Below are 27310 nucleotides of genomic sequence, written 5' to 3'. Positions count from 1 at the left end.
CATGTTTGACTGGAATATAAAAACATTTTATATTGAACAAACAGGTTTAAACAATGCGTGGGTACCTGTATTGAAGTGATTTTGGACTCCTGAAAACTGCAATGCCTTATAGGGATTCAAAAAATTAAATTTGCAATAATAGATTTTTTTGGGATAGTATAAATGTAAATGTGCAAAGGGAAGCTACAATTCTTCTTAAACTGCCTGTCTGCTAGTTGTGGTGCCTTACTGCACCTTGCACCATGAAACAGGCTGTAGGAAGTTTAGGGCACTGCAGAAACTTTTTACAAAAACAATGGACAAAACATCATACCTCAAGTCGATGTGCTGCATTTTCTGGGTCTGCCACAATGAGAAATTCCTCCAGTGACTTGCTACCAGTAGCTTTTGGCTTTGATGTGTTTGGGATGGTGACAGTTTCCCCTGAGGATATGGCATGATCAGAACTTTGCAGCTGAAGTTTCTTCAAGCGACGTTCTTTACGGATGTCTTTGGCTTTACGGCAAGGTGGTTTACTGGCATCGGCACCTATACCTATAGTGTATAAAAGTAAAGCTCAATGAGATGTGGTACATGCAGGTAATCAGTGCATGAAATGGCTGATTTCTATTTATAAATGGCCTAGTTTGTTTCCTGATGCAATGGCATCTGTACTTAAATTACTGAAAGCTAAAATATAGATCCCATATAGAGTACAAAAAACATATTGTGCCCATCCTCCTATCCAGGATCTAACTAAAAGGGATCTCTTGCAATTCAATAACAGGAAATTGTATGCTCAGGATAGTGTCAAAACATCATTTGACTCCATAGTTCTATGATCTCCCCCAGTTTTATAAAAACCATGAAACAATTCCACTTGGCATTCCGATATGGTAATGTCCAACCTATCAACAGATGGGGCACAGGACCCAGTGCCCATAGTGAACAAGATAAGGGGAAGTCTGAAGCAGGACACAAACAAAAGTTGCAACCTAAACCACAAAAAACTGGAGTTAAAAGATTCCTTCTTTCCTCAAAAAGATAAAGATGCTGTATTTAAAGAAGCAAAAGCACCATTTACAATATTAATAAATACAATTACAGATGCACATTTACCAGGGACTAATGTACAGTGCTCGTAATATGTTGGCGCTAAATAAATCCTGTTTAATAATAAAAATAATAATAATAATAGGCTAGCATGTAGTGTCATTTACTGGCTAAAATACACATTATAACTGTAAATCCTATACAGTCTAAATCACTTCACACAGAGCTGACATTTCATCAATCACAGAAGTATAAACGCATGAGAAAATATAACACAGCCCCAGAACCACACACATTGATCGAAATAATGTGCACACCACCCAACGCTCCCACTCATCGGTACTTCTAGTACAAACAGAATAAAAAGAAGCCATATGTGCGTGGGACAAAACTCAACCAAGCTGGAAAGATTTCCAAGAGACAACAGGAAAAGAATCTCCACTTGTTTTACCATTTACTTTCATGCCAATAAATCTATAGCTAAACACAGCATGTGTGACACATACGCTGCAGTCATACACTCGCTCCGTATAATCTCCCCTACAAAAAAGGAAACAAATCTCGGGGTTTCTATAACTACTTAAGAGTGTAAAAATTGTAAATTGTGAAATATCTGGATCTAAAAATTAATTTAAAAAATTAAACGGATTAAACAAGATCTGGTCATTTGTTGTTGCTGCACAACCTCTTCCTGGCAGACACATCTTGCATACTAGTTTGTGATCCTTTGGATTAATTCGGCTTCAACAAAAACATGCAAAAGACCCTTTTTTTCCTAAATTGTAAACAACAATGTTCTTGGAAGAAAAAAAACCCCACCAAGTCAAGTGTGCTCACTGAAATATTTGCTGGCAAATCACCATTCTTGGTTTTTCTTACATTCTGGCTCTTTAAAGCAGTGAAAACCAAAAAATGATCCCAATCCATAATTACTTTGAAAAATGTTTTGTCTGTGGAGGTACAATAAAAAGAATGGTGCACAGGGACTTAGGGAACAGTTTCCAAACATAAAAAACTATACGGTTATATGCAGATTTTACAAAATAGGGAGATGTTTATAGACTGATGAAATGCAAGCTATCTTTGCTTAGATACCCAATGTTTGCAGGAACAAAGTAATCACAGCCTTAACACAAAAAAGCATGACTGTGGACATAAATATTTATGCTGCCTCCAGGTACACAATAACTGATACTGACTGTGACTCCACGGCATAGCAAATATTATACTTGGGGCTGCTTGCTGTCTCTTGCTGCTATAACGGGAACAAGAAATTAAAATGTGTACACAGCATGGGGCAGTTACCTGAAATGCAGTATATTAAGTCAAAGGAAAACAACTTAAACACATCAGTGCTCAACCCAGAATTTTAAGTCGGGTGGAAAGAAATTGTAGGTGGGTGGCAGCCCCTTTATTGTGACCAAACTCTTTAGTAACCACCCAAAAACAGCCGGGTGGGTGCTGAAAAGTGCCAGGTGGTATGCCCAGCTAAAAGGGCCTAGGGAGAACCCTGCACATGTACGGCTCACAAAAGTGAAACAATGAGTGGTTTGTATGAAGAAACTTCTTTATAGCCCACCTTGCAACTCTGATCAGCAATGTTTGGTGAAACCAACTACAGATAAAAGATGAAGATTTTTGAATCCAATGGTTCACATACTTTTTAGCCTGGAATACAAATGCCTAGGTCATTAGTTTAGCCATATTGTGTTTCTCTATTATTGTGGCTTGATGATGTTCAGACAATATTTGAAGAGCCATTCATGTAGAAATCTAGGTCATTTTAAACAGTCCAGATTTATTGGGCCTGATGTAATAAAGCTCTTCAAGGCAGAAAAGGATACACTTTCATCAGTGAAGCTGGGTGTTACAGCAAACCTGGAATTGTTTTCTTCAAAGTCATATGTAATTTGTTAGCAAATGTTTTGAATCCTGAGCCAGATCCATTCCAGGTTTCCTGGATCACCCAGCTTCATTGATGAAAGTGTATCCTCTCCAGCCTTGGAGAATTTTAATAAATCAGGCCCATTGTCTCACAACTATATAAGCTCTTGTGTTCCTTTGAACAACGGTAACTAAAGGGAGAGACAAATTCCTCTGTAAAGCATCATAAACTACAATGGTTACAACAACATTTTCTCCAATGTTCTATGACACTGCAAAACTGTGGTTTAGTGTTCTGTTAATATTCTTTGTGTATGCCATTTACTTGTTTATAACAAACATTCACTTCTATACTAGGCACCAGCTTGCTGACTGCAGATGAAACCTACCAGGTTTTGGAGTTGACTGAAAAGCTGTCTTAGGTTCAGCATCCTTTTCTGATTCCACCGAATCTTCATTAACTTTCTTATCAGTGCTCACGTTCAATTGCTTGTTGTTTTCTCCTTCAGTCTCCTCTAGCTCCGTACTTAAAGGTTTCAAGTCTTCAGCAGAAATATCAGTCTTGTCCTGAATACAGACTTTGTGGGAAATGGGACTGCCAGCCTGTGAATCCATTGGCTCTCCAGAAATTTCTAGAAGAAACAACAGGTAAATTCAGCTGAGAGAGGACTGGCAAATCCACGAATACCAATAATCAAGGGTGAATATGCTCACAAAACAACAAACAAATCTAAAGTGCAAGCTGTGGAGAACACAGGTCCCAAAAAACCTGGAAATGACAACCACCCTTCAGATTCTTTGGTTGCTGGTTCTAATGTGCTTGTACAGTTTTTCCCCTGGTTGCCATACGAAGAAGGGGCGAGCAAGAAAAGTGATTAAAGCTGAGGTGTTCCATTTACTTTGCTCAGCAAGATAAGGGGAATTTTCCTTTTTTTTTCTTCAGGGGAGGGTGAGGATAATGGTTGGCTTTATTATTAAAATTTTTCACTTTCAGGTCAACACACCTTCACCCTTTCTAGCCTACCAAAAACTTTCTTAAGGATAGAGTGCATTGTCTTAAATAAAAGTTTGGTCCCCTCCAGTAAGTGCATTTAAGGTCCAATATTTTCCCCACCTCCTAGATTGTAAGCTCTTCTCCTCCTCCTGTGTCTGTCTGTCATTTGCAACCCCTATTTAATGTACAGCACTGTGTAATATGTTGGTGCTATATAAATTCTGCTTAAGAGTAATAATAATATTGGACAGATGAAAAGCTGAAAATCTTTTATGACGGTTGCTTTTTTATTGACTTTTATGAATGCATTTTTTTAATTTTAGAATTGATGAGTGTAAAGGTAATATTTTTGAGCGCCTGATTTGTTCATTAATTACTGAAGCCTTACCAGCTTTTGTTTGCAGCTGCACCTAAATAGTTTTTGGGAATCTTTAAAGGGGGCGGTTAGATATATCCATTCAACAAAATTCAAAAACATTCAATAAAAGTTTTTAAAACTAAAATACTAATCTTCTCACCATCGTTTGTGGAGCGAGAGACTTCCCCAGTCTGAAGAAACTTCTGCATTCTCTTGAGGACTTTCTTGTGTGATTTGTTGGGATGGAAATCTGGTGCAGATAACCTAGAAAAAAAAGTTCATAATTACTTAAAACAGGAACAATATCCTGGGGTTCCCTCTAGATGTCTGCTTTTTAGATTCCACAGTCATTTGTATATCTTGTGTGTAAAGTCAATACTTTGCCATCTTTGTCCCAGTTGAGAGATCTGCCCGTCCCAGGCAGGTTCGCTTTTAAGTATAAGGGTAAAAAATGAAAGATGGTGACTCAAAATCTTGAATTCCCATCACTTTCAGTCTCTGAGTTTTGGCCTTACAAACTTGAAAGTAAACTTTAATAGAAACCTGTTTATAGAAAAACACAGGATGTGCTGATGCTGACCTCTCCTTAACGTTCTGTCTATCACACTAACCCTGTTATTTCAATATTATGTTTAATGACCCAGAACATGTCATCCACATACTTGTTCTGGGTCAGTGACTGTACTGAAAATCAGGGTCAGCTCATACTAACAGTCATCGACCTCTTGCTGCTCTCTATCACCATATGGCTCAATCATACTCATTTTATACTTTTCATTTCTGGATCCCTCCTTCATTTAGCACACAGGAAAGGACATTAATAGGACAAAGTACTTTATCTTTACCTCCTCTAACATTTGTAAAGAAATAATTAACCAGAAGCTTTAACTTTATCTTTCCCCATAATATAGCATAAAGTATTAGCAACTCTTAAATGGATAGCAAATTAAAACATTGAATTTGCTGCATCAGATTTTCATTTGCTTGGTTTGCAGGGTATTGTGGCAACCCAAGCTGAATCTGTGCATGTGTACTTCAGCCTTTTGACAGACACACAGAGCGATCAAGCAAGTAGGAGGGATTATTGCAGAAGAGAGATCATATGTCTCCCATTGTGCAATAATGCACTGCCTGCTCATTGATTCTTAAAAGTATATTTTAGTTCTGTTAGAAAATGGAAGGTTTTTGCATGTAATTTTTCTGTACTTGCAACCCCTTTACACATGTACATGAAAATGTATTACAGAGATGTGCAGCACATGTTTTTTGTTGTCATACATTATACTTTTAAGAAAAACCAGCTGATCTTAAATTGATATTTGTATAGATTTTATCTGAGAAACTCCCAAAGGAGCCAATCTGAACTCAACAAAGCAAAGTCAGAACACAGAAGTTTAGATTTAAACTAGCCTATGAAAAACTTGAGTACAAAATCTGTTTCAATCCCCCAATGTGCAAATATTCTAAAAATAATGGTGATGGTATGATACACATAATATATATATTTACTCCAAGTTATAAAACATACCTGATTGTGTATTGAGGGCAGCAGGTCTCATTCATCAAGGGCTTGTACGCATACTTTCCACTCCTAAAAATAAAGTTATACAAAACTCTGGGATCAGATACAAAAGAATGCTGCTAAACAAATCCATTTCCTTTATTTGTTACCAAAAACATTCCATAAACAACTAGGATAAACAACAAAGTAAATGACTGCAGGCACAAGATAAGGCTGTCAAACAACTATTTATAGTGACAGAAATACAATACGAATTCCATTACGAGGATGTTCAATCATCAGTCCGGAAACATGCTATGCAAACTGTAGCCATGGACGCTGCCCACCTCCACTTCTAAAACCATCATCTGCATGGCCATTATGCCAATCACATGCTCTTAAACAGTATTTTCAAGTTTGTACCTCCCAGTTCATTATAACTGACACCAATGATCTGTAAGGATTTTTTCCAACGGCCAGCAATATAAGAGGCATTCATCCCACTGACCACCATGCTAATATACGGTGAGTTGTGGCTTTGGTAATTTTACAGGGAGTTCACCTAGACCTGAAAGTTATTTCACAGGATCACTCAAGTAAATAGGTTGGGAAATGCCAATCTAAAAAGTATGAATTTCAAGAGTTCCCACTGCTCCCCACTGATTGAGCATTTTTTTTTCTAACTTAGGAGTAGGGAGACCTCTGCAGAGATATCACCGCTTCCACACAAGCAAGCAGGTTTTCTACTTAAGCTGTGGCCGTTTTCTAGAAAGCTAAAATCACCTGTAATGTATTTAGATGATCTAACTGAAAATGTAGGTATTTACCTGCTCTTCCATTGTTTTTGTTGGGGTTTTTTATCACTGGATGATGATAATGTTCACAGGTTTCTGACATTTGTGTGCTTTGCTCGTATGTTCGTCTCTGCCCTGTAAGATCATTTACAGGGACAATCATTTGACATCTATCAGACGTCTGTATGAGACTTTAGTACCTGGGCAGTGAGCAATCTGCTGTTGTCTCCCTAAGAACCGAATTATGGTCCAGCCCTTAGCATCCTCCACCTACATTTACAGTCTATTGGTCTTCCAATATAGGGGAATGACAAACCCTCACTACTCACATACCATTAAATATCCTATTGTATGCAGCTTCCCCACATCTTAGATTTTAAGCTTTTCAGGACAGGGTCCTATCCTCCTCCTGTGTCACTGTCTGTATCTATCTCTCATTTGCAACACCTATTTAATTTACAGCGCTGCATAATATGTTGGCGCTATATAAACCCTGTTTAATATTAATAATAATTGACGCCTGTGACTGAAGCCCATGTTGGCTTACAGAAAAGACTGTGGAAGATTGGTCTCAGAGAAACGGAGTCTGTAGGGGATTGTGGGATAAGGTAAAACAAGTATTATTTTAATCACCCCTGGACATAAATGAGCATTCAACCCCTGAAGTATGATTCTAGCACAGGCATGGGCAAATTACGGCCTGCGGGCCGGATACGGCCAAATGGAGATGTCTCTCCAGCTCTTTGGGTGTTCCATGGCCCTGGCCGGTGCCACTCCGAGCAGGGTCAGGAAAAGGATCCCCGCCAGGGGGGCACACTGGCCAGAGCTGTGGAACATGTCTCCGGACCTGAGAGTGGGCAGGTTGTGTGTAGTGACACAGCCCCCCCACTCTCCCATCGCAGATCTGAGCCTGTGATTCTGGGGTGTTGCCATCATGACGTCACATTCAGGGGCGTCATGATGGCATAACCCCGCCCACTCTAACTTCGACCCGGCCCCTCTGGCAAATCAGATTTTTTCAGATTGTGAACCCTGAATAAAAACCTTTGTCCACCCCTGTTCTAGAACCACTGCAAGGAAAGTTTTTCAAGGCTTCAAGGACAAAATCTTAATTCTTTATGATGATCCGATACCTGTTTTTTGTGACAAATTCTCTAGTTATAAGCTTCAGCTATCAGACCATTTAAGACTCTCACTAGATGCCTTGCAAAAGGTTGTGCTGTGATAAAATTTATTGCAAAAAAAATCAGCTGTAAAACTTGAAGTAGTTCTCCTTACTGTTCTGCTTGTTTCACGGTCACGTTCTGGAAATAATATGCACACATCCTCCCTGACCTCAATGGGAAAAGAAACCTGTCAATGTTTGTGTAATATGCTCAACACATGGCCAGAAAATGCACAACGCAGGCCTGATTTAATTATCCCCCGAGAGATGGGGAGCCATAGAGCGGTCATGTATCACCGCAGAGAAAAAGCCAAGTATATCCTTGTCATAAACATAAGATTAGGGAGTAGACTCAGGCAGGAAGTGGGATGGGTAGGAAGTGCAGATTGCGATGAATAGATACCTACATAAAAGCTGAAGAATACTGGAAGATGTAATTAGGCAGGAAGAATATTGAATAAATACATCAACTTTAAAGGAAAGTTAGCAATGATAGATAAGGAAGCCATCAGCCATTTACCTTCTCCATCCTCTGTCTATCAGATCCTGGTAATCCTGAACTGTGAGGGAGTGCGCCCACATGCCTGCAAGGACAAGAAGGAGAAATGTCTAATGAAGGATTTCTACTCATAAATCTGACCATGGGCGATATCTCAGAATCTAATAGTGACCAATTATTACTTTAAATAGCTGCAGTGCAATGAAGGAGAAAAGTGTAACATCATTCACAGACCTAATTTTTTTAATTTTATTGTAAAGTATCCAAATAGCGAAGCAAATTACATTTTTTTTCAATGGGGCAAATACTGTGTTCTTTTAGTTGGGCGCAGCACTCGTCACTTTTCAGCGACCACCCGACTGTTTTTGAGTGGTTACTAAGAGATACAACACAGGGGCTGCCAACCACTTGAAATTTCTTCCCACCCACCTCAAAAAAAGTGCTGGGTTGAAAACTGGGAAGGAAGAGTATGGGTCTAAATAAAAGCAGTGTTCTCCCCAGCCCCCTTTAGCTGGGCGCACCACCCAGCACTTTTCAGAACCACCTGGCTCTTTTTGGGTGGTTACTGAAAAGCTGGGTCACAATTTAGGGACCACCACCTGTCTGCAATTTTTTCCCACCCAGCTTAAGATAAGGGGAAAGATAAGAGGAATCTCCCCAAAGTGTGAATAATTCCCATGATACACAACTGTCACTGAAACATTGGTTCCCAATAAAGAACCTATTCTTCCTTCTTGTTCTCCAGTCAACTCTAAAATGTGTGTATTCCCGTCACTTGTGATGTTTGGTCACCGGGACAAAAAAAAAAAAAAGGAGGAGAGACTAATAAAAACATGGCACAGAATATATATCCTCCCACTCTATCCAAAACGAACATTTATTACTTGACCTAGAACTTAAGATCTGCATTCAGCATTTCCAGGCTGGAGTTGAAATATCATCTCAAGGGATCCTGTACTTTATCCATATTAGACAAAGCAACACAGTTATTGCATTGCACACAATCCCTGCTGCATGGTCCTATTGCCGGTGTGCACTGAAATCTCTTTTGAAAGATGAAACTTCAGTGTTCTCCCCAGCCCCTTTTAGCTGGGCGCACCACCCGGCACTTTTCAGCAACCACCCGGCTGTTTTTAGGTGGTTATCAATGAGTTGGGTCACAACACGGGGGCTGCCACTCTCCGACAATTTCTTGCCACCCGGCCTAAAAAGATTTCTGTGTTGAGCACTGAACTTACATAGGACATAAAAGAACCATAAAACTGGGCAGCACCTACAGCTAAAAGGGGCCGATAATGTCACAAATCTCTTCTGAAAATGTTGGCATATTTAGAGCTTGAGAGTTTAAAAAAGAGGTTTCACAGAATTTCACCCTATGACAGCAGAACCATTGGGCTCCCTAATTATTGCTTTAATATTATTTATATATTGCTTTAATATTAATATTATAATATTACTTTAATTATTGTTTAATTAATTAAACTGAGGTTGAAAAGTCTTTTTTATTAGCAGGAGGTGCAGATTTTTGTGCAGCGCTGAGAAGCCACACGCAGCGTCTCATAGTAGGTGAGCTGCTCGGCCGCTTCTGTAGACTGGATTAGGAATACTTTCCCATCACATGCCAACGAATATTTCCGAATATTTCCTTTCACACCCATCCATTTCAAATGTAAACACTAAAACGTCACTCATCACTTTCTAACATTTAATAAAGTCCAGAAAATGTCCATAAGCCACCAGCAAGAATGGATCAAATCTGGCGCCCAGTTGCTTCACCCACACATCAAATCTTTGTCCTCTCCTCCTTCAGTGTCTGTCATTTGCAACCCCTATTTAATGTACAACGCTGCATAATGTGTTGGCGCTATATAATCCTGTTTATTATTATTAATAATAATAATAATAATATTAGTATCTGTGTGTATGCAGCTTTCCCAAGAATCCTGAATTTCCATAGAACAGCAAATTACCAACAGGCAGTGTTTGCCCCCCTTCTGACAAAATAGATCAGCACAGCTCCATGTGAGGGTTGTTTAGGATTCTTCTTTATGTCCAGACAAAAATATTTAGATAAAAAAAGACAATCAGGGATACAGAACTTAAAATAGAGAAAACTCAGCACTATGTATGAGAAAAGACAATAAATTTCAGACATAACACAGAGCTACAAGTAGAATATAATAATAATATGATAGAAGGAAACATTCTACGCTTAGGCTGGGATTACATTGATGCTGAGGTTGCGGTGCGTATACCCGCAAGAACCGCTGCTTATCAGGAGACACCACATGATAGCGCCACCTTGTGTCAGCTCCATAGGAAATGAATAGGGGCAGCAGTGAATGGTACAGAACCATTTATTGTGTGCAGATTCTGCTTCTTTAGAACCAGGGCTGCAGTGCTAGTGTTTGTGAAAGTAGCCCACCGCGTGGGATCGCTGGATTCTGAGGCTGGTGTAAACCAGCTCTTCAGCTCTCATACCCTGCATGGGCCACTGCGCTTTTTACATTTCCACTCTGGATTTTATTTTTTTTGGTTAATAGGATTCATTATTAGTATTATTGTATTATATACAGGTAGTCCCCAGGTTAAGGATATCTGATATACAGATGACTCCTAGATACGAATAGGGCTTCCTTGCTCCTTAGTGTGAAGAATGGAGGCTTAGAGGGGGGGGAGGGGACAGTTTGCATAACATGCAGAAGAAATATTTTGCTAAACACAGCTGAGGTTGTGGGTGATCTTAAGGACAGAGCTGATCAGTAGAATGGGGGGGCTCTTCTACAACCTTGTAACTCTTTAATGACCAAGACAAACTCTGCAGTTCTTTTTGCATATCAAAGCACAGCTTGCTCCAGCAGTTAATGAATGTCTAGGCTCCATATGTTTGTGAATAACTCACAGTGAGGATTTTATACAGTAACACACCACTCTGCCTAATAATATGTTGAGACAATCATCTGTTCTAACTGCATTTATTAAAATAATGTACCTGTTCTGACTTACATACAAATTAAACTTAAGAGCAAACCTACAGTCCCTATCCCATATGTAACCCGGGCACTACCTGTAGTTTATTGGGTGAAATGTAGGGGTTCCCTGCACAGATCACTGTCTGCCAAGAAGCAGGGTCTGTGTACGACCTCAGATAGAACCCAGCCACAATACAGGGCACAATCAGCAGACTGGTTGGACTCCAGATAGCACTCCAGAATCATCCCACCTAAATATTTGTTGAAATATGTTCCAGCTGCATCAAAGCAATAGGAGTTTACTAGCAGACAAACCTCCTGCAGAGAAGGACACTTGTTCCCTGTGTAGAAGCAGTAGTCACTCCGCAAAGATCCAAAATACTCCAGTAACGACTATTCAATGAACAAAGCTGCTGATTGGAAGGCTATTACTCTGTAGGAGGGGTGTCAGACAGCAAGTATCCTTTTTAGCTGCATCTATGATGATTAGATTGGACATCACAGGGGATGTCATCCATCCAGACAGCATGGCTCCTCCATCAGCAGAACGCTGGCAGCAAAAAGGCTTTTCTACTCTGTGGCTGTGGCTGCTTTCTAAAGAAACTGAACTGTGAGGCTCCTGCTGATAAAAACTAGAAGCCCGATCAGGCTGAAATGTAATATTGTCAGTATACGGGAGAAAAGGGGGTTGTTGCAGCTTCTGTCCCCAATACAGAGATCCTATAGGAACAGATAAAATCTGATGCTGTGAAAAACTAAAAAGCTATCTGAAAGCCCTTATGACTGTTTATTATTAAAGAAGAACTGGAATGAATTGTCAGTGTGATTTGAAGTTTCAGCTGGTGTGGGAAGAGGGGTGGACTTGGGTAAATGTATATTTGCCCCAGGTGCAGGTCTATGGGGTATTACATGGGGCAAGACATAGCCACCTGGCCCCGCCCACACATCAAAGTGAAAACAGAAGCTAGGCAGCCCATTGGCTGCAGCAATCAGCAATATTTCAGACTGAAAGTCCCAGCATGCCCGGGCTAGCAAAGAATGCTGGGACCTCTAAGACAACTCCTCAGCTTCTCACCGTGAGATACGTTCCCGCCATCGCTCTTACAGTACCCGCACCGGTTCCCATCTTCTCCTCCAAAGTACTCCAAGATACTCAGAGCTCCACCACCGGCAGACGCCATCTTCCTCCCTGCCCGTCAACGGAGCCGGGTGTACGCATGCGTCCTTGCGCTTCTAGGTGAATCCTGAATTGCCATCTTTACTATGGGCAAAAGTTATCCAACCAGGTTTATAAGCGCCATATTATGTGAGGGCAGTGTGGTGGCCCATTAGAAGCACGACCCCATAGCAGGTGTACTTAGCCGAGAGAACTTACCATGAGATGTTTTGCCGTGCAGGGAGCGACAGTATCCGCATCTCGCCTCATCTCTAAGTCCTTTGTACTCCAGTATAGAATACATAGTAGCATAGGATTTGCTGGCCTCCTAATAAACCGGGGTCGTAAACGAGAAGCGCATTGGGAGCGGAAAGCCTTATAATAAGATAGTGTACTTTACTGCTCGCAATGGCTCCCGCTGGTACTGCACCCTTGCTGGGTGATTGAGAGCTCAATCTAGAGTGGATTTATAACAAATTTAAACAATTTCCCTGGGGCTGGGGCTTTACAACTGCTGATGGGCTAGAAAGAAGAATAAAAAGTGCATCACTTACAACCCTTTGTTACTATAATGCAAAGAACTTACTATTTATTTAGAATTACATTCCCAATGCCAAAGTAAAGCAGCTAGCTGCCAGTAACCCTGCACCATGTAAGAAAAGATACCGTCATTGGGTTTAGTTTCGTGTATTAGCAGCCTATTGAAAATAAATGGTCTGCCCTAACGTGTATATGAACCCAATAGAAAAATTCTTTGATTTGTTACTTTGCATTTATATATTGAAAGCATTTTGTTAAATCTGCTCAAAAAGTGTAAAAAATAATTGTTAATCTAATCAGAAATTCAGTGCGATTCTTATGCACACTTTGTGTTATCTCAAGGAATATATTTAACTTTTCTCTATGCCAAGTTTGCCAAGCTGTAGTGAGTGATCGGTGCTCTTAATGAAGACAACTTTTGCTCGTAAGAAAGTTCCCAAATGGTTGTTTACTAGCCAATGCTAGACAGGATTCGGCAACTCGGAAGTGATAAGCAGGAACCCTATGTGCAAATATATTTGTTAACAGGTATGTACACCATATCTAAATTTTGGAAATGAAGCCTGTGTAGGCTATGGCCAGACTGGCTGAGGTTCCCATCTCCTAAGGTGAGTGGTTGCATGGAGTATATCACTTGTGACAACCCATAAAGTATAACCGTGAGAAGTTCAGTACTGCCCATTGTAAAACATGCAAACACCAGCAAGGTGCCTGGGAGCTGCACAGAATGTCCAGTCTGACACCTCCATTTCTGTAAATATAGCACTTGTGAATATTGTTCCACAGGTGAGGTTTTCATGTTTGATGATAGCTTCTAATGTTATGATATATCTGCACAATCATATTAGTTTACCTAGTTGCAGTGCAATATATATATTAATATATTGGCAAGGATTACCTTTTTTTCTCCTGTCTGCAAAAGTGATTGCTATTGCTACTGGCAACTTATAGCTCAAGCTCTAGCACTGCCCCCTTTTTATTCATTTATTAGTAAAACAAATGGAAAAACAAAACTAGCAGAATACTGGCTGAGCAGGCTAGGACTTTTGCATTGAAGTGTAGGTTTGAATTTGCATGCAGTTTGTATGCTTTTATCACACATATGAATGCCTAATCAATGCCCCAACACTAGGCTTAATACTACAAGGTTAATACTTAGCTTAATACTAAGCAAAGTGATGAACAGCACAAAAATCTCTGAACAGATGAAAAACAATTGTTTCAGAAACAGTCATATAGTGTTTCATAATTCTCACTAAGTTCCAATTGATTTGGTTTGCAAGCCAAAAGGGAGAAAGCTCACTGTTCTCTCTGGGTTTTCTTCCATATATACACAAACCGGCATGGGGTTATGGTAGGGACATTAGATTGTGAGCTCCTAGGTACAGGTAAATCACATGACTACATTTTGATGCGATGTGTAATATGTTATCGCTGTATAAATAAGAGCTGAAAACATTCTAGTGTAGGATATATCGGGGTAGAGCAGCTTAGTCAGTTCTGCCGGCTGTTAACTATAGGATTGGATATTGGCAGGGCCAATCCTCCACTACCAGGAATTTGACACAATTTGGACACTATGACATCTAAAAAAGTAATATATACTTAAACAAAAAAGTAAGCACCAACAGGTTTAACCTTCAGAACTGCTTATAAGGCACAATTAATAAGGAAAACCTATATAATATTGAGCAAGTGGCTTTAATAGTTTGGTTGATTAGTGTTTGAAGCAATGATAATGTAATTTGGAAAAATACTGTTGGTCTCATGTCAGTGAAGTCTATGAATGAAACTTTTAGCCTACAAAACCTCAATTAGCATGCCTCTACACACTTCCTTTCATTTAGTTCATGTAGTGGTTTTTAAGATTAGTATGAGAAGCATGCAAAAGTTCTCATTTAAAGCAACCGTAAAAGAAAAAAAAAAGCAACCATAAAAGAAAAAAAAGAAAAAAAAAAAGCAACCATAAAAGAAAAAAAAAAAAAAGAAAGAAATAGGTGGGTTGGCACTTGTGTCATCCTAAAAATGCCAATAGACTGGATGCTAATCCACTGAGTTCAAATACATTGAGTCACCAAGTATACTGGATCCAGACCTCAAAGTATAGGGGCAAAGGGACTAGCATGATAACCTATAAATTGATTGATGTATAAAAGAACGCAATTAGTCCCCCCCCATGAATTGATTTAAAAACCCAGTAACAAAAAAGTAGTAAAAAAATTTTTTTTGCATCATAGACTGTGGTCCCTGTGTAGACAAAATGATTAACAAACAACTCAATCCCAGAAAAGAGTCATATATTTGGAAATAAACCAAAATGTAAAACATATGTACAAAATGTATACAGAATATAACAATTTACAGATATAAGCCTTGGTGTGAAAATACAATCTTTGAAAGATTTAGCAATAATTCCTTCCATGGTCCAGCAGCATTGACATCACCCACTTGGCTAGGCTTTTCTGACAGCTTGTCCTAAAAGAGAACCCAAACAAATTAGTGTTCGGAGCAACAAAACTATATTAGCAATGTATAAAAGAACACAAAATACAGCCTCCAGTAACAAATCCTGGCTCATTGCATCCTATACTATGCATCATGGAGATTGTTAGAAAGAAACAAATGGCTTTATGGACATCATTATTCACATGTGTTAAAGGTAGCACAACTCAAGCGTCTACAATGCTGCGTAATATGATGGCACTATATAAATACTGTTTAATAATAACAATAATAACTGTGAAGCTGCAGGGAGCGCCAAACAAAAGACACATATCCATTTGATAAACTTAAAGAGGATCAAAGGACAGGTAGGCATCAATCTGGAAAAACAGATACATCTAATAAACATGTCATAAATAATTGTTAAAACTTACAAAGTTTATGTTGCTTTTAGTGGGGGGATCATAGGTTCAGTGATTTCAAACGTCTCTATTATTTCCTAGAAAACAAAGAAACATTAGGCTACACAACGTACAAATATATATATTGCACTACTGATTGATCTGAAGATGTACCGACAAAAACCAGGCAGTCATTTTAAAAAAAAAGTGCTTCCAAAAAAAAACTGACTACACAGTTATAGATGTTTCCATGATCAGGTTAACGATCAGAATCTCATTGAAATCAAGAAACTCCTGAAAAGAAATCTGAAAACCAATGTTACTTTGTACAATCAGCCTGCTAGACAAGCACTGCCATTACCTTCCTGCATTGATGAGAAAATGATGAGCATTACCAATCAATATTCATTAAAATATTGTCAAATTGTCATAGGTCATCTAATAGATTTTCGATAAACTATATATTATTAGCAAATAAAATGATTAATCTAACACCGTATAGCCAGCTTAGGAGCTGGGCCTGTCCAATTAGAGAACATCATTAGCCATTAATTTAGAAATCAAACAGATTTCCCCTCACTTTGTGTCTAGGTGAGAACCGCCAATAAACATTACTGGAAGCAGTTTTAAATGTTCCAGAAACACAGTACAAACCAATGACAGGGTAACCCCCCTCTGCATGCTAAAACAAAAAGAAAGGAAAAAAGCTTAAATTGGAGTTCCACTTTATTTGTTTTTTTTTTTTTAAAGGGCCCTTGCTTTCCATAAATGTTGGTATATAAAAAATAATTGTATAATCGTAAATGTAATGTAAATCTTAAAAGTTAACCCCTGTCGAAATATTTATAAGCCCTAAGTGAGAACCTCTCCTGGCCCCTTGGAACCACTCCTCCATGTTATGGACAATAGAAGAATGGGGTTCTGTGGTCCTGTCTGGTATCAGTCACCAGGTAAGGAATAATTAAATAACAATTCATGCATTCTGTGGCCAGAGCACTTGGAAGATGTGACTGAAATGCAAATAAGATAACCAAACAACACATCACGCAAATGATGTGCATTACTGCAACAAATTATTATAAACGAGCCTTTAGCGCTGCAAAACTAAATGTTTGTCACTGAGAAAAAAAAAAACTGTAAATATATATAAAATATACATATATGAGTCACCTTCCAGTCTTGGTGGCTAAGGGAGATGACTCCTTGATACCTCGATTGATCATTTTTGTCTATCTGTGACTCGTCTTCTTGAGAAACCGGTTCTATTAAAGTGTAAAACATACAAGATTAAATGGCTGCACATTAATAAAAAATAAAGTCAATAGTTTAGCATTAGCTTTTTATTTTGAGCAGAGATGGTGTCTTAAATATGTACCAAAGACTTTACAGAACATCATTTTCGATTTAACAATGAATACTGGCCCTCAAATTCTTCCTCTCATTATAGTGCATGTGGAGATACCTAATGATGTAAATTGTCAAAGGTAAGCATATTTTAACTTGTGTCTGGGGTGGGGGGTGTAGGGTGTGAATTTAGAGTAAAATATAGAAAATGGGAAAAAAAACAGCCAGAACATACCCTTCAATATAAAACAGACATCTACATCGGTGTAATGAAAAAGGCTGCAAAATATCACTTAACTCAATCCTCAATCTGATGAGTAAATCAATTAGAGGGCAGTAACTCACTATATATGCCCTCAATCATTGCATGCAACAATATGGGCCTGTATGGACAGGCTTAGGGCCTGTGTTGATGGCATTAGCTTTAGATGACCTTGTCCTCCTTCAAGTGTGTTTTGAATTTCCAAAAATTTGTATGTGAAGCCAAAACACAATACAAATGGGACAGAACTTTACTAAGACTTGGTACACTTCTAAGGCAGCAAAAAGGTTGAAAAGTACCACTACAAAAAAAACTATATTGTTTGGATATCTCTATCAAACGACTATATTGTTCTAATAGATGTCATTTATTCTTTAGGTTTTTGCTTACCTATAACTGGCAGTTTGTCTTGATCAAGCTTTATTCTTGCAAAACCATCCTACAATAAAAATGACCAGAAAAGAAAATCAAGCATTTAGCAAAGCAAATAAGAAAAACACTTAGTAGTTAGTAAGAAACTAATAAATGTACATGCTGTATCATACACAACAAGAAAAATATGTAAATCACTGAAACTTCTATTGCTGACCTCCTCCAAAAAGTGCCAGTGAACCTGAATAAATTTGTAACAACAGAAATCACAACTCCTGATTTATTAGGTTAGGCTAGGTACACACGTGCAGTATTTATTGTTAGAAAACGAATGAATTACGACCGATCAACGATTATAATCAATTATACATTATTGGTGGATTATTTTTTAAAATAATCGTGATTATTTACGAATATTTTCAAAAATAATCCACCAATAGTGTACACACACTAGATACAATTGTTTGAACAATGCCAGAAGTGACATGTAGCAGAGAAAGTGTACCGCAGAACAATCCACAATCACTGAACGACCGTACACACAATAGAGAGTGAATGATGGTCGCCCGAACAGACTTCTTGGAATGATCGTTCATTTCCAGCAACATTCCTTGTTCATCGGCATCGTTGTGCACTTTTTTTGTTAGCGATTATCGGACAATTGGTCGTTAATCGTTCGTTTCCAACGACAAATATTGCACTGTGTACGTAGCATTACTGGTTCCAGGTCAATGACTGAGAAAGCAATTAAGTGATTAGAAAAGTCAGGAATGCCTGAAATGGCCAAAAGTTTGTAGACACCTGCCTATCATACTTATGAACATGTTGGACAACCCCCCCCCTCCATTTCAAAACCATTGGCATCAATATAGATACTAACAAGTGCATTTGTGAGGTTTGAGATATGGATATCGGGGAAGAAATGGTTTAAGGTCAAAGCTCAGTGCAAGCCACTCAAGTTTCTCAAAACCATTCCATACCATACCTTTAGCTAGAGCTAGAAGCTAGAATAATGCTAAATACAGACCATGCAATTGATACAATTCTTGATCTAACCCATATTTTTTTAGTAATACATCAACAGTAAACAGGGTAGGCAATTATCACTATGTATAGCTGTATGGGAGACTTACCCTAATGATAAAAGAAACATGGAACATGTTTTCCACAGTACGAGCAAATGAGTTTGGATCGATAACAAAATCGAAGAAAGATATGGGAGTTTCAGCTAAAAGAAAAAAAGGAGGTAAAATTAAACGTAAGAAAAGAAAAAAAAAGGGTTCCAAACAAAAAGGTTACAAGGGTTGAAAAAGTTTTTTTTTATCAAAAAGCAATAATGCCCCACTTCTTTACAATGAAATATAAAGCTGAACATGCATGTGAGTCCCTGCTATCTAAATCTGTGGCAGGTATAAAACTCCAGCAACCCAGTTTCACTGTAAAGCCTAATGAGCAAATTCACTCCAGGCAAAAAATGTGTAAAACTAGTCAACATTTGGACACAGGAAATCTCAAAGGCTACATACACAAGTAAGACTAATGTTGTTGGAAAGGGTCGTTAACGATTGTTTCCAACGACAAAAGACCGAAAGATGAACGAGCGGTGTACATACAGCGCCATTCTGCTCAATGGAGAGGGGAGAACAAGCGAGTGCTGAAAACACATTCCCCCTCCTATTTAAAAAATATAAACTTGTGAAAGTGTCTGCTCTACTTTTTGGATTACTGATCCATAACCCTAAAATGTTTAAATCTGCTGGGAGATATTTGTTGCTGCTAGTGACTCATCGAGCATATTTACATACATATGGGCCATTAGATTGCCACAAAAGTGATTTTACTTTTAACCTTCCTAGCGGTAACCCCGAGTGTGACTTGGAGTAGAAAAAAGTTGCTGCAAGCTGTAACCCCGAGTCACACTCGGGGTAGGTATAACCTATGGGAAGGTTAGTAAATGCAGCCTTACCTGATCCGCCGGCGTCCCGCGTTGTCGATTGCCGCAATCTCCGTCTTCTTTTGGCGTCCTCTGCACACGATGAGTCCCCGGGGGAGTTTCCCGTGACGTTGGTGGGGCAGGGCGGGAAATTCAAAATCCATTTGTATTGCATTCAATACAAAATAAATGTATTAAATGCAATACATTGGATTTAAATGTGTAAAAGCAGTACATGGTTTTCAAGAACATCTATTTTACAGTATATATAATATGATTATAGATTATATTTTTAAAGAATTTATTCTTTTTTTTAAATAAAAAAAAAAAAATTTATTTAATTTTATATTTTGATCATATTTTTATATTCAAATCATGAATTTGTGTTTCAAACTTTATTATACTCATACTATTATACTGTAAAATACATTTTCATGAAAAACAATGTACCGCTTTTAAACATATAAAACCGGAAAGAAATGAACCGCTAGGGAGGTTAAGCGAACTATTTAGATCTCCCTATTGATAAAGGTGACAATCAGCTTATGTACTGGTCCAGCTCAGGTACTGGTGATGTGATCATACAGTTTACCAACGAGTTTATTTATGTTAGGTGTAAATCAGACATAAACATCACTTTATAAAAGCCTATGAACATTACATCAAAGTAGTAGTGGGGAAACAAAGAGGCCATCTAAATCCAAAGCCATAGCAGCACGACAGCTAGGTAACCATGATCAGAGTGATTATATATCTATTTCCATCTTATCCTGCTCAGGATTGCTTTAATGTATAAAGACATCCATTTCTGATACTACAAAAAGTTTTGACTTACGATCATCTTTAAAGTAGCTTTGTAGGTAGCCAAGGATACGCTCAACTTCCTTTTCTGTTGCTTCCTGGTGTGACTCTTCCATTTTTTTCAGCTACAAAAAAAATACAAAGTATGTAAATGATATTTGTAGAAATGTAAAATCTCTCTGCATTCACAGAAAAAGATTACATTTTCTGCAAAAACATCAGTAATGTGCCAAGAACACCAGCAACCGACCAAGACAGAGCTTGAGTTCATTTATTTCTCAAATAATTGACAGCGTTGGTATGTCATGCCATGTAACAAGCACTACCTGGGGAGGAGGGTGGTACTAATTGTTTTCTGCAATAGGATGCTGATGTGATCTTGATGCTTCAGTACTTATGTATGGGGAAAATGCAGTTTGTATGGCATAATATTCATTACAGCTGAGTAAAACCCTTAACAGTAGGCTGTACATAAAAAAAAATTACTGGACATGTCTACAAGAAAGCCATAAATATTTAAACGCTTTAAGCAGAGGTCTCCCTATGACTTCTTTCACATGTTACAATGCATGATTCTTTTTTCTTTTTTTTACCCAATTATTTAAGCTCTTTTATTTCCTTTTCCTCAATCCTTGTATTGTGGAAAAAAAAACTATGGGTGCATAAAAAGCAAAGCTACAGCACAGATGTAGATTGGTAATAAATCATAATCAGCAATTTATGACTTTAAATCCATTTAATGATTACATTTTAATGTAACAAAGCAACACGTATGCATCATACCTGGGCTGGCATCACCCTCTTCTCTTCAACTTTACTAGCTCTCCTTTGGCGGTCAATTCTTTGCCGAACTACAGGAGGTTCAGTCTTGAACGAGCCCAGCCTAGATAAATAATATACTGTCATGAACCTAGGGTCCCTAGTTGTTTGGAAAGCTTACGAGCACTAGAAATTCAATGCAGCTATGCACACAGACTATAGGAGTTATGATAGTATTAGGGTACTTGGAAAATATTCTAAAAGAGTAGAATAGTGCATAGAAAATATTTACAAAGAGATGGTTAATAAAAGCATAAAATATTTTAGACAATTTGCTAAAAAATAAAAGGGAATAAAAAGCAGAATACGAGGAATAATGCTTTTGGTTGTTGGATCACATGGAGGTGTATGGCATACGTTCGTTCAGGACCAGCTCTGACATAAAACAACAAACATCTGAAAGCTTGCTGTAATTATGGAACCAGCAATGGTGGGAGGTCACTTCCTGCTTGCCCAATCACCTATGGACTCAGCATGAAGCGACCTCCCACCATTGCTTAGTTATGGAGCCAGGGATGGTGTGTGTGTGTGTGTGGGGGGGGGTCACCTCTCTCTTGCTCAATTACCTTGGGTCCCTCCTAAGAGGAAAGTTCTGAGCTTAAGCACCAATAGGCCATGTGGTTCTAATGACTGGACCAAAACCAGAACCTCTGATACCAATAATTGGTCCTAACTGCAATGAATCCAAACATCACAAGATTGCTGTTCATGTTCTCCATATGATCATTTTGCTTTTGGGTAGGTGGCTGTTTGGTATCCATATGTACCTAACAATGTTCTCCATAAAAGGGAGTAATTTTCATTTCTGCAAATAAAATTTTGGATGTTAGTAGAGATGAAAATATTCCCTTCCATCACTGAAATCGCTTGGGCAGTAGTGCCATTGTGTCTAGTGTAAATTTTCTCCTACCTGTTCAGGAGAAACTAAAGCTGCCTACACACTTGCAATAATTACCGTTGGAAACAAATGGCTAATGACCGATCGTCCGATAATCGTTAACAAAAAAAGTGCACAACGACTGACCAAGGAAGCCGATGAACGAGGAATGTCACTGGAAACCAACGACCATCCCGGCGGATCTGATTGAGTGACGATCGTTCACTATCTATTGTGTGTACAGTCGTTTAGTGATCGTGGATGGTTCTGCAGTACACTTTCTCCTTTACATGTCCCTCCCTGCATCGTTCAAACAATCGTATCTAGCGTGTGTACACCATTGGTGGATTATATTTGAAGGATCGTATCGTTACAGCATGTACAGAATTGTGCGCAATACGATCGTTCAAAATAATTGTGCATAATCGTTAGTTGTTCGTTTTCTAATGATAAATATTGCGTATAAGTGTGTACCTAGCTTAAGCCCGAGGAGTCAACTGGTGGCATTGTTCAGGCATAGACTTATGACCCAATTTCCTAATTCCATATCTGCTTTGTATACTAATCCTAACATCCCCAGATAAATTATTTACCTTTCCAATATGTTTTGTACCACAGAGATCAAGGACTGAACAGTTTTCAACATGATACCAATTGTGAATTGCAATGGCTCAGTCAATCACTCACATGAAATGAAAGGTAGGAGTTCTTTTGAAATATTTATCAGCTTCAGTTCCCAGTTTATGCCAGGCGTCTGGAGGAAGATATCCTTTGGCAAATCCTTCATCTTCACTGTCACTGTCAGGGTTTTCCAGCCGATTAATGCCCATGAATGTAAGCTGCAATGAGGAATAATACAATTTTTACATACAGCAGTGGGATACGTGGAGGCAACATACAAAATGTAGGAATCAAATGAAACAAGACTTTAGTTTACTGCATGCAGGTTAGTACACATATGAACTCTGGATGTGATTGCACTACATCACTGGATAAGTAATTTTACTCTAAAAAGGAAAGGGAGAAAAGGATTGGAACACATTTAAACAATACCCAGTGTTCTCCCCAGCCCCTTTAAGTCAGGCTCCCGATGGAGGACACGTCTGGACTGCTCCATGGGATTGGAGGTAAGTGTATTTTTTTTTGTTTTGGGTGACTTTAGAGTTTACTTCCTTTTTAAAAAATTTATGGGTAGAATACTGAATACCTGTACTTGCAAAGTACAGTTATCATTTGCCCTCCTATCTGTACAAGAGAAGAAAAGAATTTGTACACATTTTGCTTAATGAAGGAGAAGTGATTGCATAGTCACCTTCTCTGGCCTCTACTCTTATTGGCATGTTCCCTGCCAGTACATATGCATGCAGGTTAGCCTGAATCACTCCCAGTGCCTTCTTCCAGTCTGGGCACTGCTTAACACAAATCCAGAAATGAAAATATGTCTAAATTAAAATAGAAGAAAAGTACAACTCCAATAAATAATGTTCATTGCCTGCCTAGAAACCACCTTTAAAATCAGATCTGATTCACACAACTTACTTCTGATCAAGTAAAACTTACCAAGTCCTCTGCAAATGAAATCGGGTCAAACACTGTCAGGTCTGCACGGAGTTGGCTGGCTTTTTCTTTCCCCAAGTTTGATGCCAAAACTAAAAACTGAGCGTCAAGTGCAGCTTCTCTGGCTTTGGACACTGAAATTGCAAATACAAGTGCCATGATGTATAAATGTAACATATAAATGTAACATTAGTGATTGGGCATGAGTATACATATTTGTAGTAACTAGTTTGTTTCACAGAACCCACAAACACAGGAAGTTGTTCAAGGCAGCTTCACAGCCAGAAACAGGGCCAAAACAAATGGAAGATTATGATTCTCCAGCAATACCCCCCAAAAAAAGGAAAACATTGGTAAATACCTTTCTACTATACATTTATGGTTAATTTTGCCATGAGTTGATACACTGATAATTTTATTAATGTACCCAAGTACTGTTTAAATGTATGGGTGCCTCTGCTGTGCATCCCAACCACGGGTAGTTTTACAGCTATATACGTAGGGGGTACATGTAAAGGTAAACTTGATTTAGCCACTTGCCTCCTTCAAACAGTTTATTGGCTTGCTCGAGGGTCTCGGTCAGTCTATTACTACGGGAGCTGAGCATGTCATCTCTGTTCTCTGCCGAAAAGAAAAAAATAAAAACATTATGGAATGCAAAAGTACCTTTGATCCAACATTACCAAAGATCCCCAAGCCAAGCTGCAAGTAGTTCGTATACCTGGCTTGCAGCACTAGGTTGTGATCATAGTTGTGCCTTGGTATCTGCATGGAGTGTGCCTGTTCTCCCAGTGTTTGTGAATTTCCTTCTGTTAGTGCTCTTTCTCACTAAAGCAATACAGTGCATTTAACCAAATGAACACACATTGCCCTCTGTATTGCAATGCACTGTGGTCTGCAGCCCATTAATTTAAGTACAGCACGGTACGTCAGCATGCAACAGCTAACACCATAAAGGAATAAACTCCAACCACAGAATAGTGACAAAAATCTGCCACATGTCACAACCAGCCCTTGGGAGAGGAAACATTGCGGATGAAGGTACACTTGAACCCTAGAACCTGAATGAAAGTAAAGACAGCCGTGTTGGATCAGGAAGTTCTAAAATGCGAATTCTGATCTTAATGTTATTAATAATATTAATAAACAGGATTTATATAGCGCCAACTTATTATGCAGCACTGTACAATAAACAGGGGTTGTAAATAATAGCCAGATGCAAACAGTGACACAGGAGGAGCAGAGGACTCGGTCTAGAAGAGCTTACAATCTAGGAGATGTGGGAAGTATCACACAATAGGAGGGGGGATATGGAATAGTGATGAGTAGTGGGAATGAGTAGGCAAGTTTGGGTGATGGGTAGAAGATGGGTAGGCAAGTTTGAAAAGATGGGTTTTGAGTGCTCTTTTAAATGAGCAGAAAGTAGGAACCGAATAGAACGAGGAAGACCATTCCAGAGAGTTGGGGCAGAAAAGTCTTGGAGCATTGCGTGTGATGAGGTTATGAGTGAGGAAGTCATAAGTTAGTCATTAAGAGGAGCGAAGAGAGCAGCTAGGGGAGTATTTTTCTATCAGATCAGAAAGGGAAGTGGGACAAGAACTGTGGAGGGATTTGAAGGTAAAATGAAATGGAAGCCAATGAAGAGAACTACAAAGAGATGCAGCAGAAGAGGAACAGTGGGAAGGATGGATGAGTCTGGCTGCAGCTATCATAATAGATTGTAGAGCAGAGAGTCGGGTTAGTGGAATACCAGAGAGAAGGATGTTACAGTAGTCCAGATGAAAGATGATAAGAGCATGTACAAGGAGTTTGGTGGTCTCAGGGGACAGGTAGGGGTGGATTTTGGAGATGTTGTGTAGGTGAAAGTGACAGGACCTAAAAATGTTCTGAATATGGGGGGTAAATGGGAGGGCAGAATCGAAAGTTGCGCCAAGACAATATGCCCGTGGGGAGGGACGAATAACAGTGTTACACTGTAGGTGCATTGTGTACTGCTAAAAGGGACAGGTGGGGTCTCCTTCCTGCAATACACAGAGCTGTGCATGAGCAGCCCAGCATAGCAGAGCATAGCAGGGAATCCCAATGAATTCACACATACATGTGCAGGGGTTACATCATCCCAGCCAATCAGGATGTCTGAATACCAGACCTCAGAAAGAAGGTAGATAAAAAAACTCCTAAGATCAGGCAGATAAGTTTATTTTTTTGTAGACTGGACATCACTCCACCCTTCTGCAACAAAGGAGCTGCTTGGTATCAGTTTATTATTTATAAAAGTTTCATTCTGCTCAAACAATCACCCAGAAACTACAGATAGTGTAAAATAAGCCATATCTGTCAATGTTGAACTATAAGATCTACTAATAGACATATTAGAAAATCTAAATCAGAACAGATATGAAGCACAAAGATTTCTTTATGACGCATGTAGCAATGCATGGTAACACATGTACTGCCGTGCGGTGTTGAATATGAACAGAACCCCAATACATGTGTTGTCATGCACTAGCAATGTATCAATATGAACAATCTGCGCATTGCAATAATATAAGCATGACATGTGGCATTATGAGCATGCAATGTAAAGCACACGTGCAGATACACAATCCACATGTGCACAAGGCCCCTGAGAACCTTTATTCCAGGCCCATCACCCCCACAAGGTTTTGGGGTTCAGATATATAATGTAAAGCTCCTCTTAGGTCCCCAGGTTTGGGGGTTTCCATATGTGAGCCTTGTATTTACATCACGTGATCAGACAGACATTTATATGCTGTGTCCATGGTCAGTCAGTCTGTTGCTATGGTAACCCCACAAGGCCCTGTCGGCCAGGACAGACACTCACGGTGCATGTTCTGTATGAGCTCTCGGTACTTGTGTCGGATCTCTCTACGGCTCCCATCGTCCCGGGTTCCCTCGTTGTCTCCGTCCATGAATGAGTCTCTGTGGTCCTCCACACCCGTGGACATAATTGTAAAAGTCCTGTGACAGCAACACAAACTCCGCCCCGCTAGAATTTACCGCCGATACCGATAAAGGGGAAGGATATCAGATCCTACGGAGACCTGCAGGGACCAAACATGGCCAGACAACAAAACAGCGAGAAATGCGCACCAAGCCTCGCTCTCACTCCGCTAAACTTTGTTAATATCTGTGTCTGTCAGCAAGGGGTAAAGAGTGCTGTGGGTGCCAACTTCATTATACAAGTAGTTGTTATTGAAAAAGGAAAAGTGTACCAAAAGGGAGTCTCAATATGTCTTGGTAAACCTAATTTGTGCCAAGCCTCATAATTTGACAATATATTAAAAAGAGGAAGAATAGGAGGCAGCGTATTGAAACAGGTAAAAACAATAACTTTTAATCAGCATAATATAAAGGTTCACATGGTAAACATAGCACATATTAGCAAAGGTCAATGGCTCATTCCACTCATTGTGTGAGGCCAATCATTGGGTGTCATATACTATTATGTTTACAGGATCAAGAACAAAAGTCTTAACCAGACGCGTTTCGCCTACTTTGACTTCCCCAGGAGATATGGAGACTTGAGAACTTGTACTAAAATTGTCAAACATTGTGTTCATCACAACTGATTCAGAAAAAGCTA

General features: G+C 39.1%; 2 protein-coding genes across 5 annotated transcripts in view; both read right to left on the bottom strand.

The window, feature by feature from the left end:
* The window catches only part of ATE1 (arginyltransferase 1), a 61541-nt gene extending 48826 nt beyond the window's left edge, over window positions 1-12715 (bottom strand). For 2 of the 4 annotated variants that reach the window (XM_072424932.1, XM_072424933.1), the window contains exons 1-6: window positions 12275-12407; window positions 8249-8312; window positions 5797-5859; window positions 4429-4532; window positions 3306-3548; window positions 314-534 (exon numbers count right to left, since the gene is read on the bottom strand). In XM_072424932.1, the coding sequence (XP_072281033.1) occupies window positions 314-534; window positions 3306-3548; window positions 4429-4532; window positions 5797-5859; window positions 8249-8312; window positions 12275-12380 (801 nt within the window). In that variant the 5' untranslated portion in view covers window positions 12381-12407. Of the gene's footprint in view, window positions 1-313; window positions 535-3305; window positions 3549-4428; window positions 4533-5796; window positions 5860-8248; window positions 8313-12274; window positions 12408-12574 lie in introns of those variants that run through there. The other 2 variants (XM_072424936.1, XM_072424934.1) reach the window with 2 other exon arrangements.
* A 2460-nt stretch (window positions 12716-15175) lies between these two features.
* NSMCE4A (NSE4 homolog A, SMC5-SMC6 complex component) lies at window positions 15176-26768 on the bottom strand. Its single transcript, XM_072424248.1, has 11 exons — window positions 26549-26768; window positions 24244-24324; window positions 23707-23837; window positions 22834-22985; window positions 21234-21333; window positions 20485-20575; window positions 18850-18944; window positions 17735-17783; window positions 16909-17000; window positions 15772-15836; window positions 15176-15370 (listed from the first exon to the last, which is right to left on the bottom strand). The coding sequence occupies exons 1-10, from the start codon at window positions 26670-26672 to the stop codon at window positions 15777-15779; spliced, it is 975 nt and encodes a 324-aa protein (XP_072280349.1). The 5' UTR covers window positions 26673-26768; the 3' UTR covers window positions 15176-15370; window positions 15772-15776.
* Window positions 26769-27310: the final 542 nt, after the last annotated feature.

Source organism: Pyxicephalus adspersus, chromosome 10 (assembly GCF_032062135.1).
Source record: "Pyxicephalus adspersus chromosome 10, UCB_Pads_2.0, whole genome shotgun sequence".
Classification (NCBI taxonomy): domain Eukaryota; kingdom Metazoa; phylum Chordata; class Amphibia; order Anura; family Pyxicephalidae; genus Pyxicephalus; species Pyxicephalus adspersus.
Note: the sequence above shows the minus strand (reverse complement) of the source record. Positions and strands in the feature narration are given on the sequence as shown.

Bases quoted from the DNA above. Each gene is read 5' to 3' on its own strand.
- NSMCE4A (XM_072424248.1), bottom strand. From the start codon at position 26,672: ATGTCCACGGGTGTGGAGGACCACAGAGACTCATTCATGGACGGAGAC. The intron at 24,325-26,548 runs GTGAGTGTCTGT...TCTTTTCGGCAG, and splicing joins GCTCATACAGAACATGCACC to AGAACAGAGATGACATGCTC. The intron at 23,838-24,243 runs GCAAGTGGCTAA...TTGCAATTTCAG, and splicing joins CAATAAACTGTTTGAAGGAG to TGTCCAAAGCCAGAGAAGCT.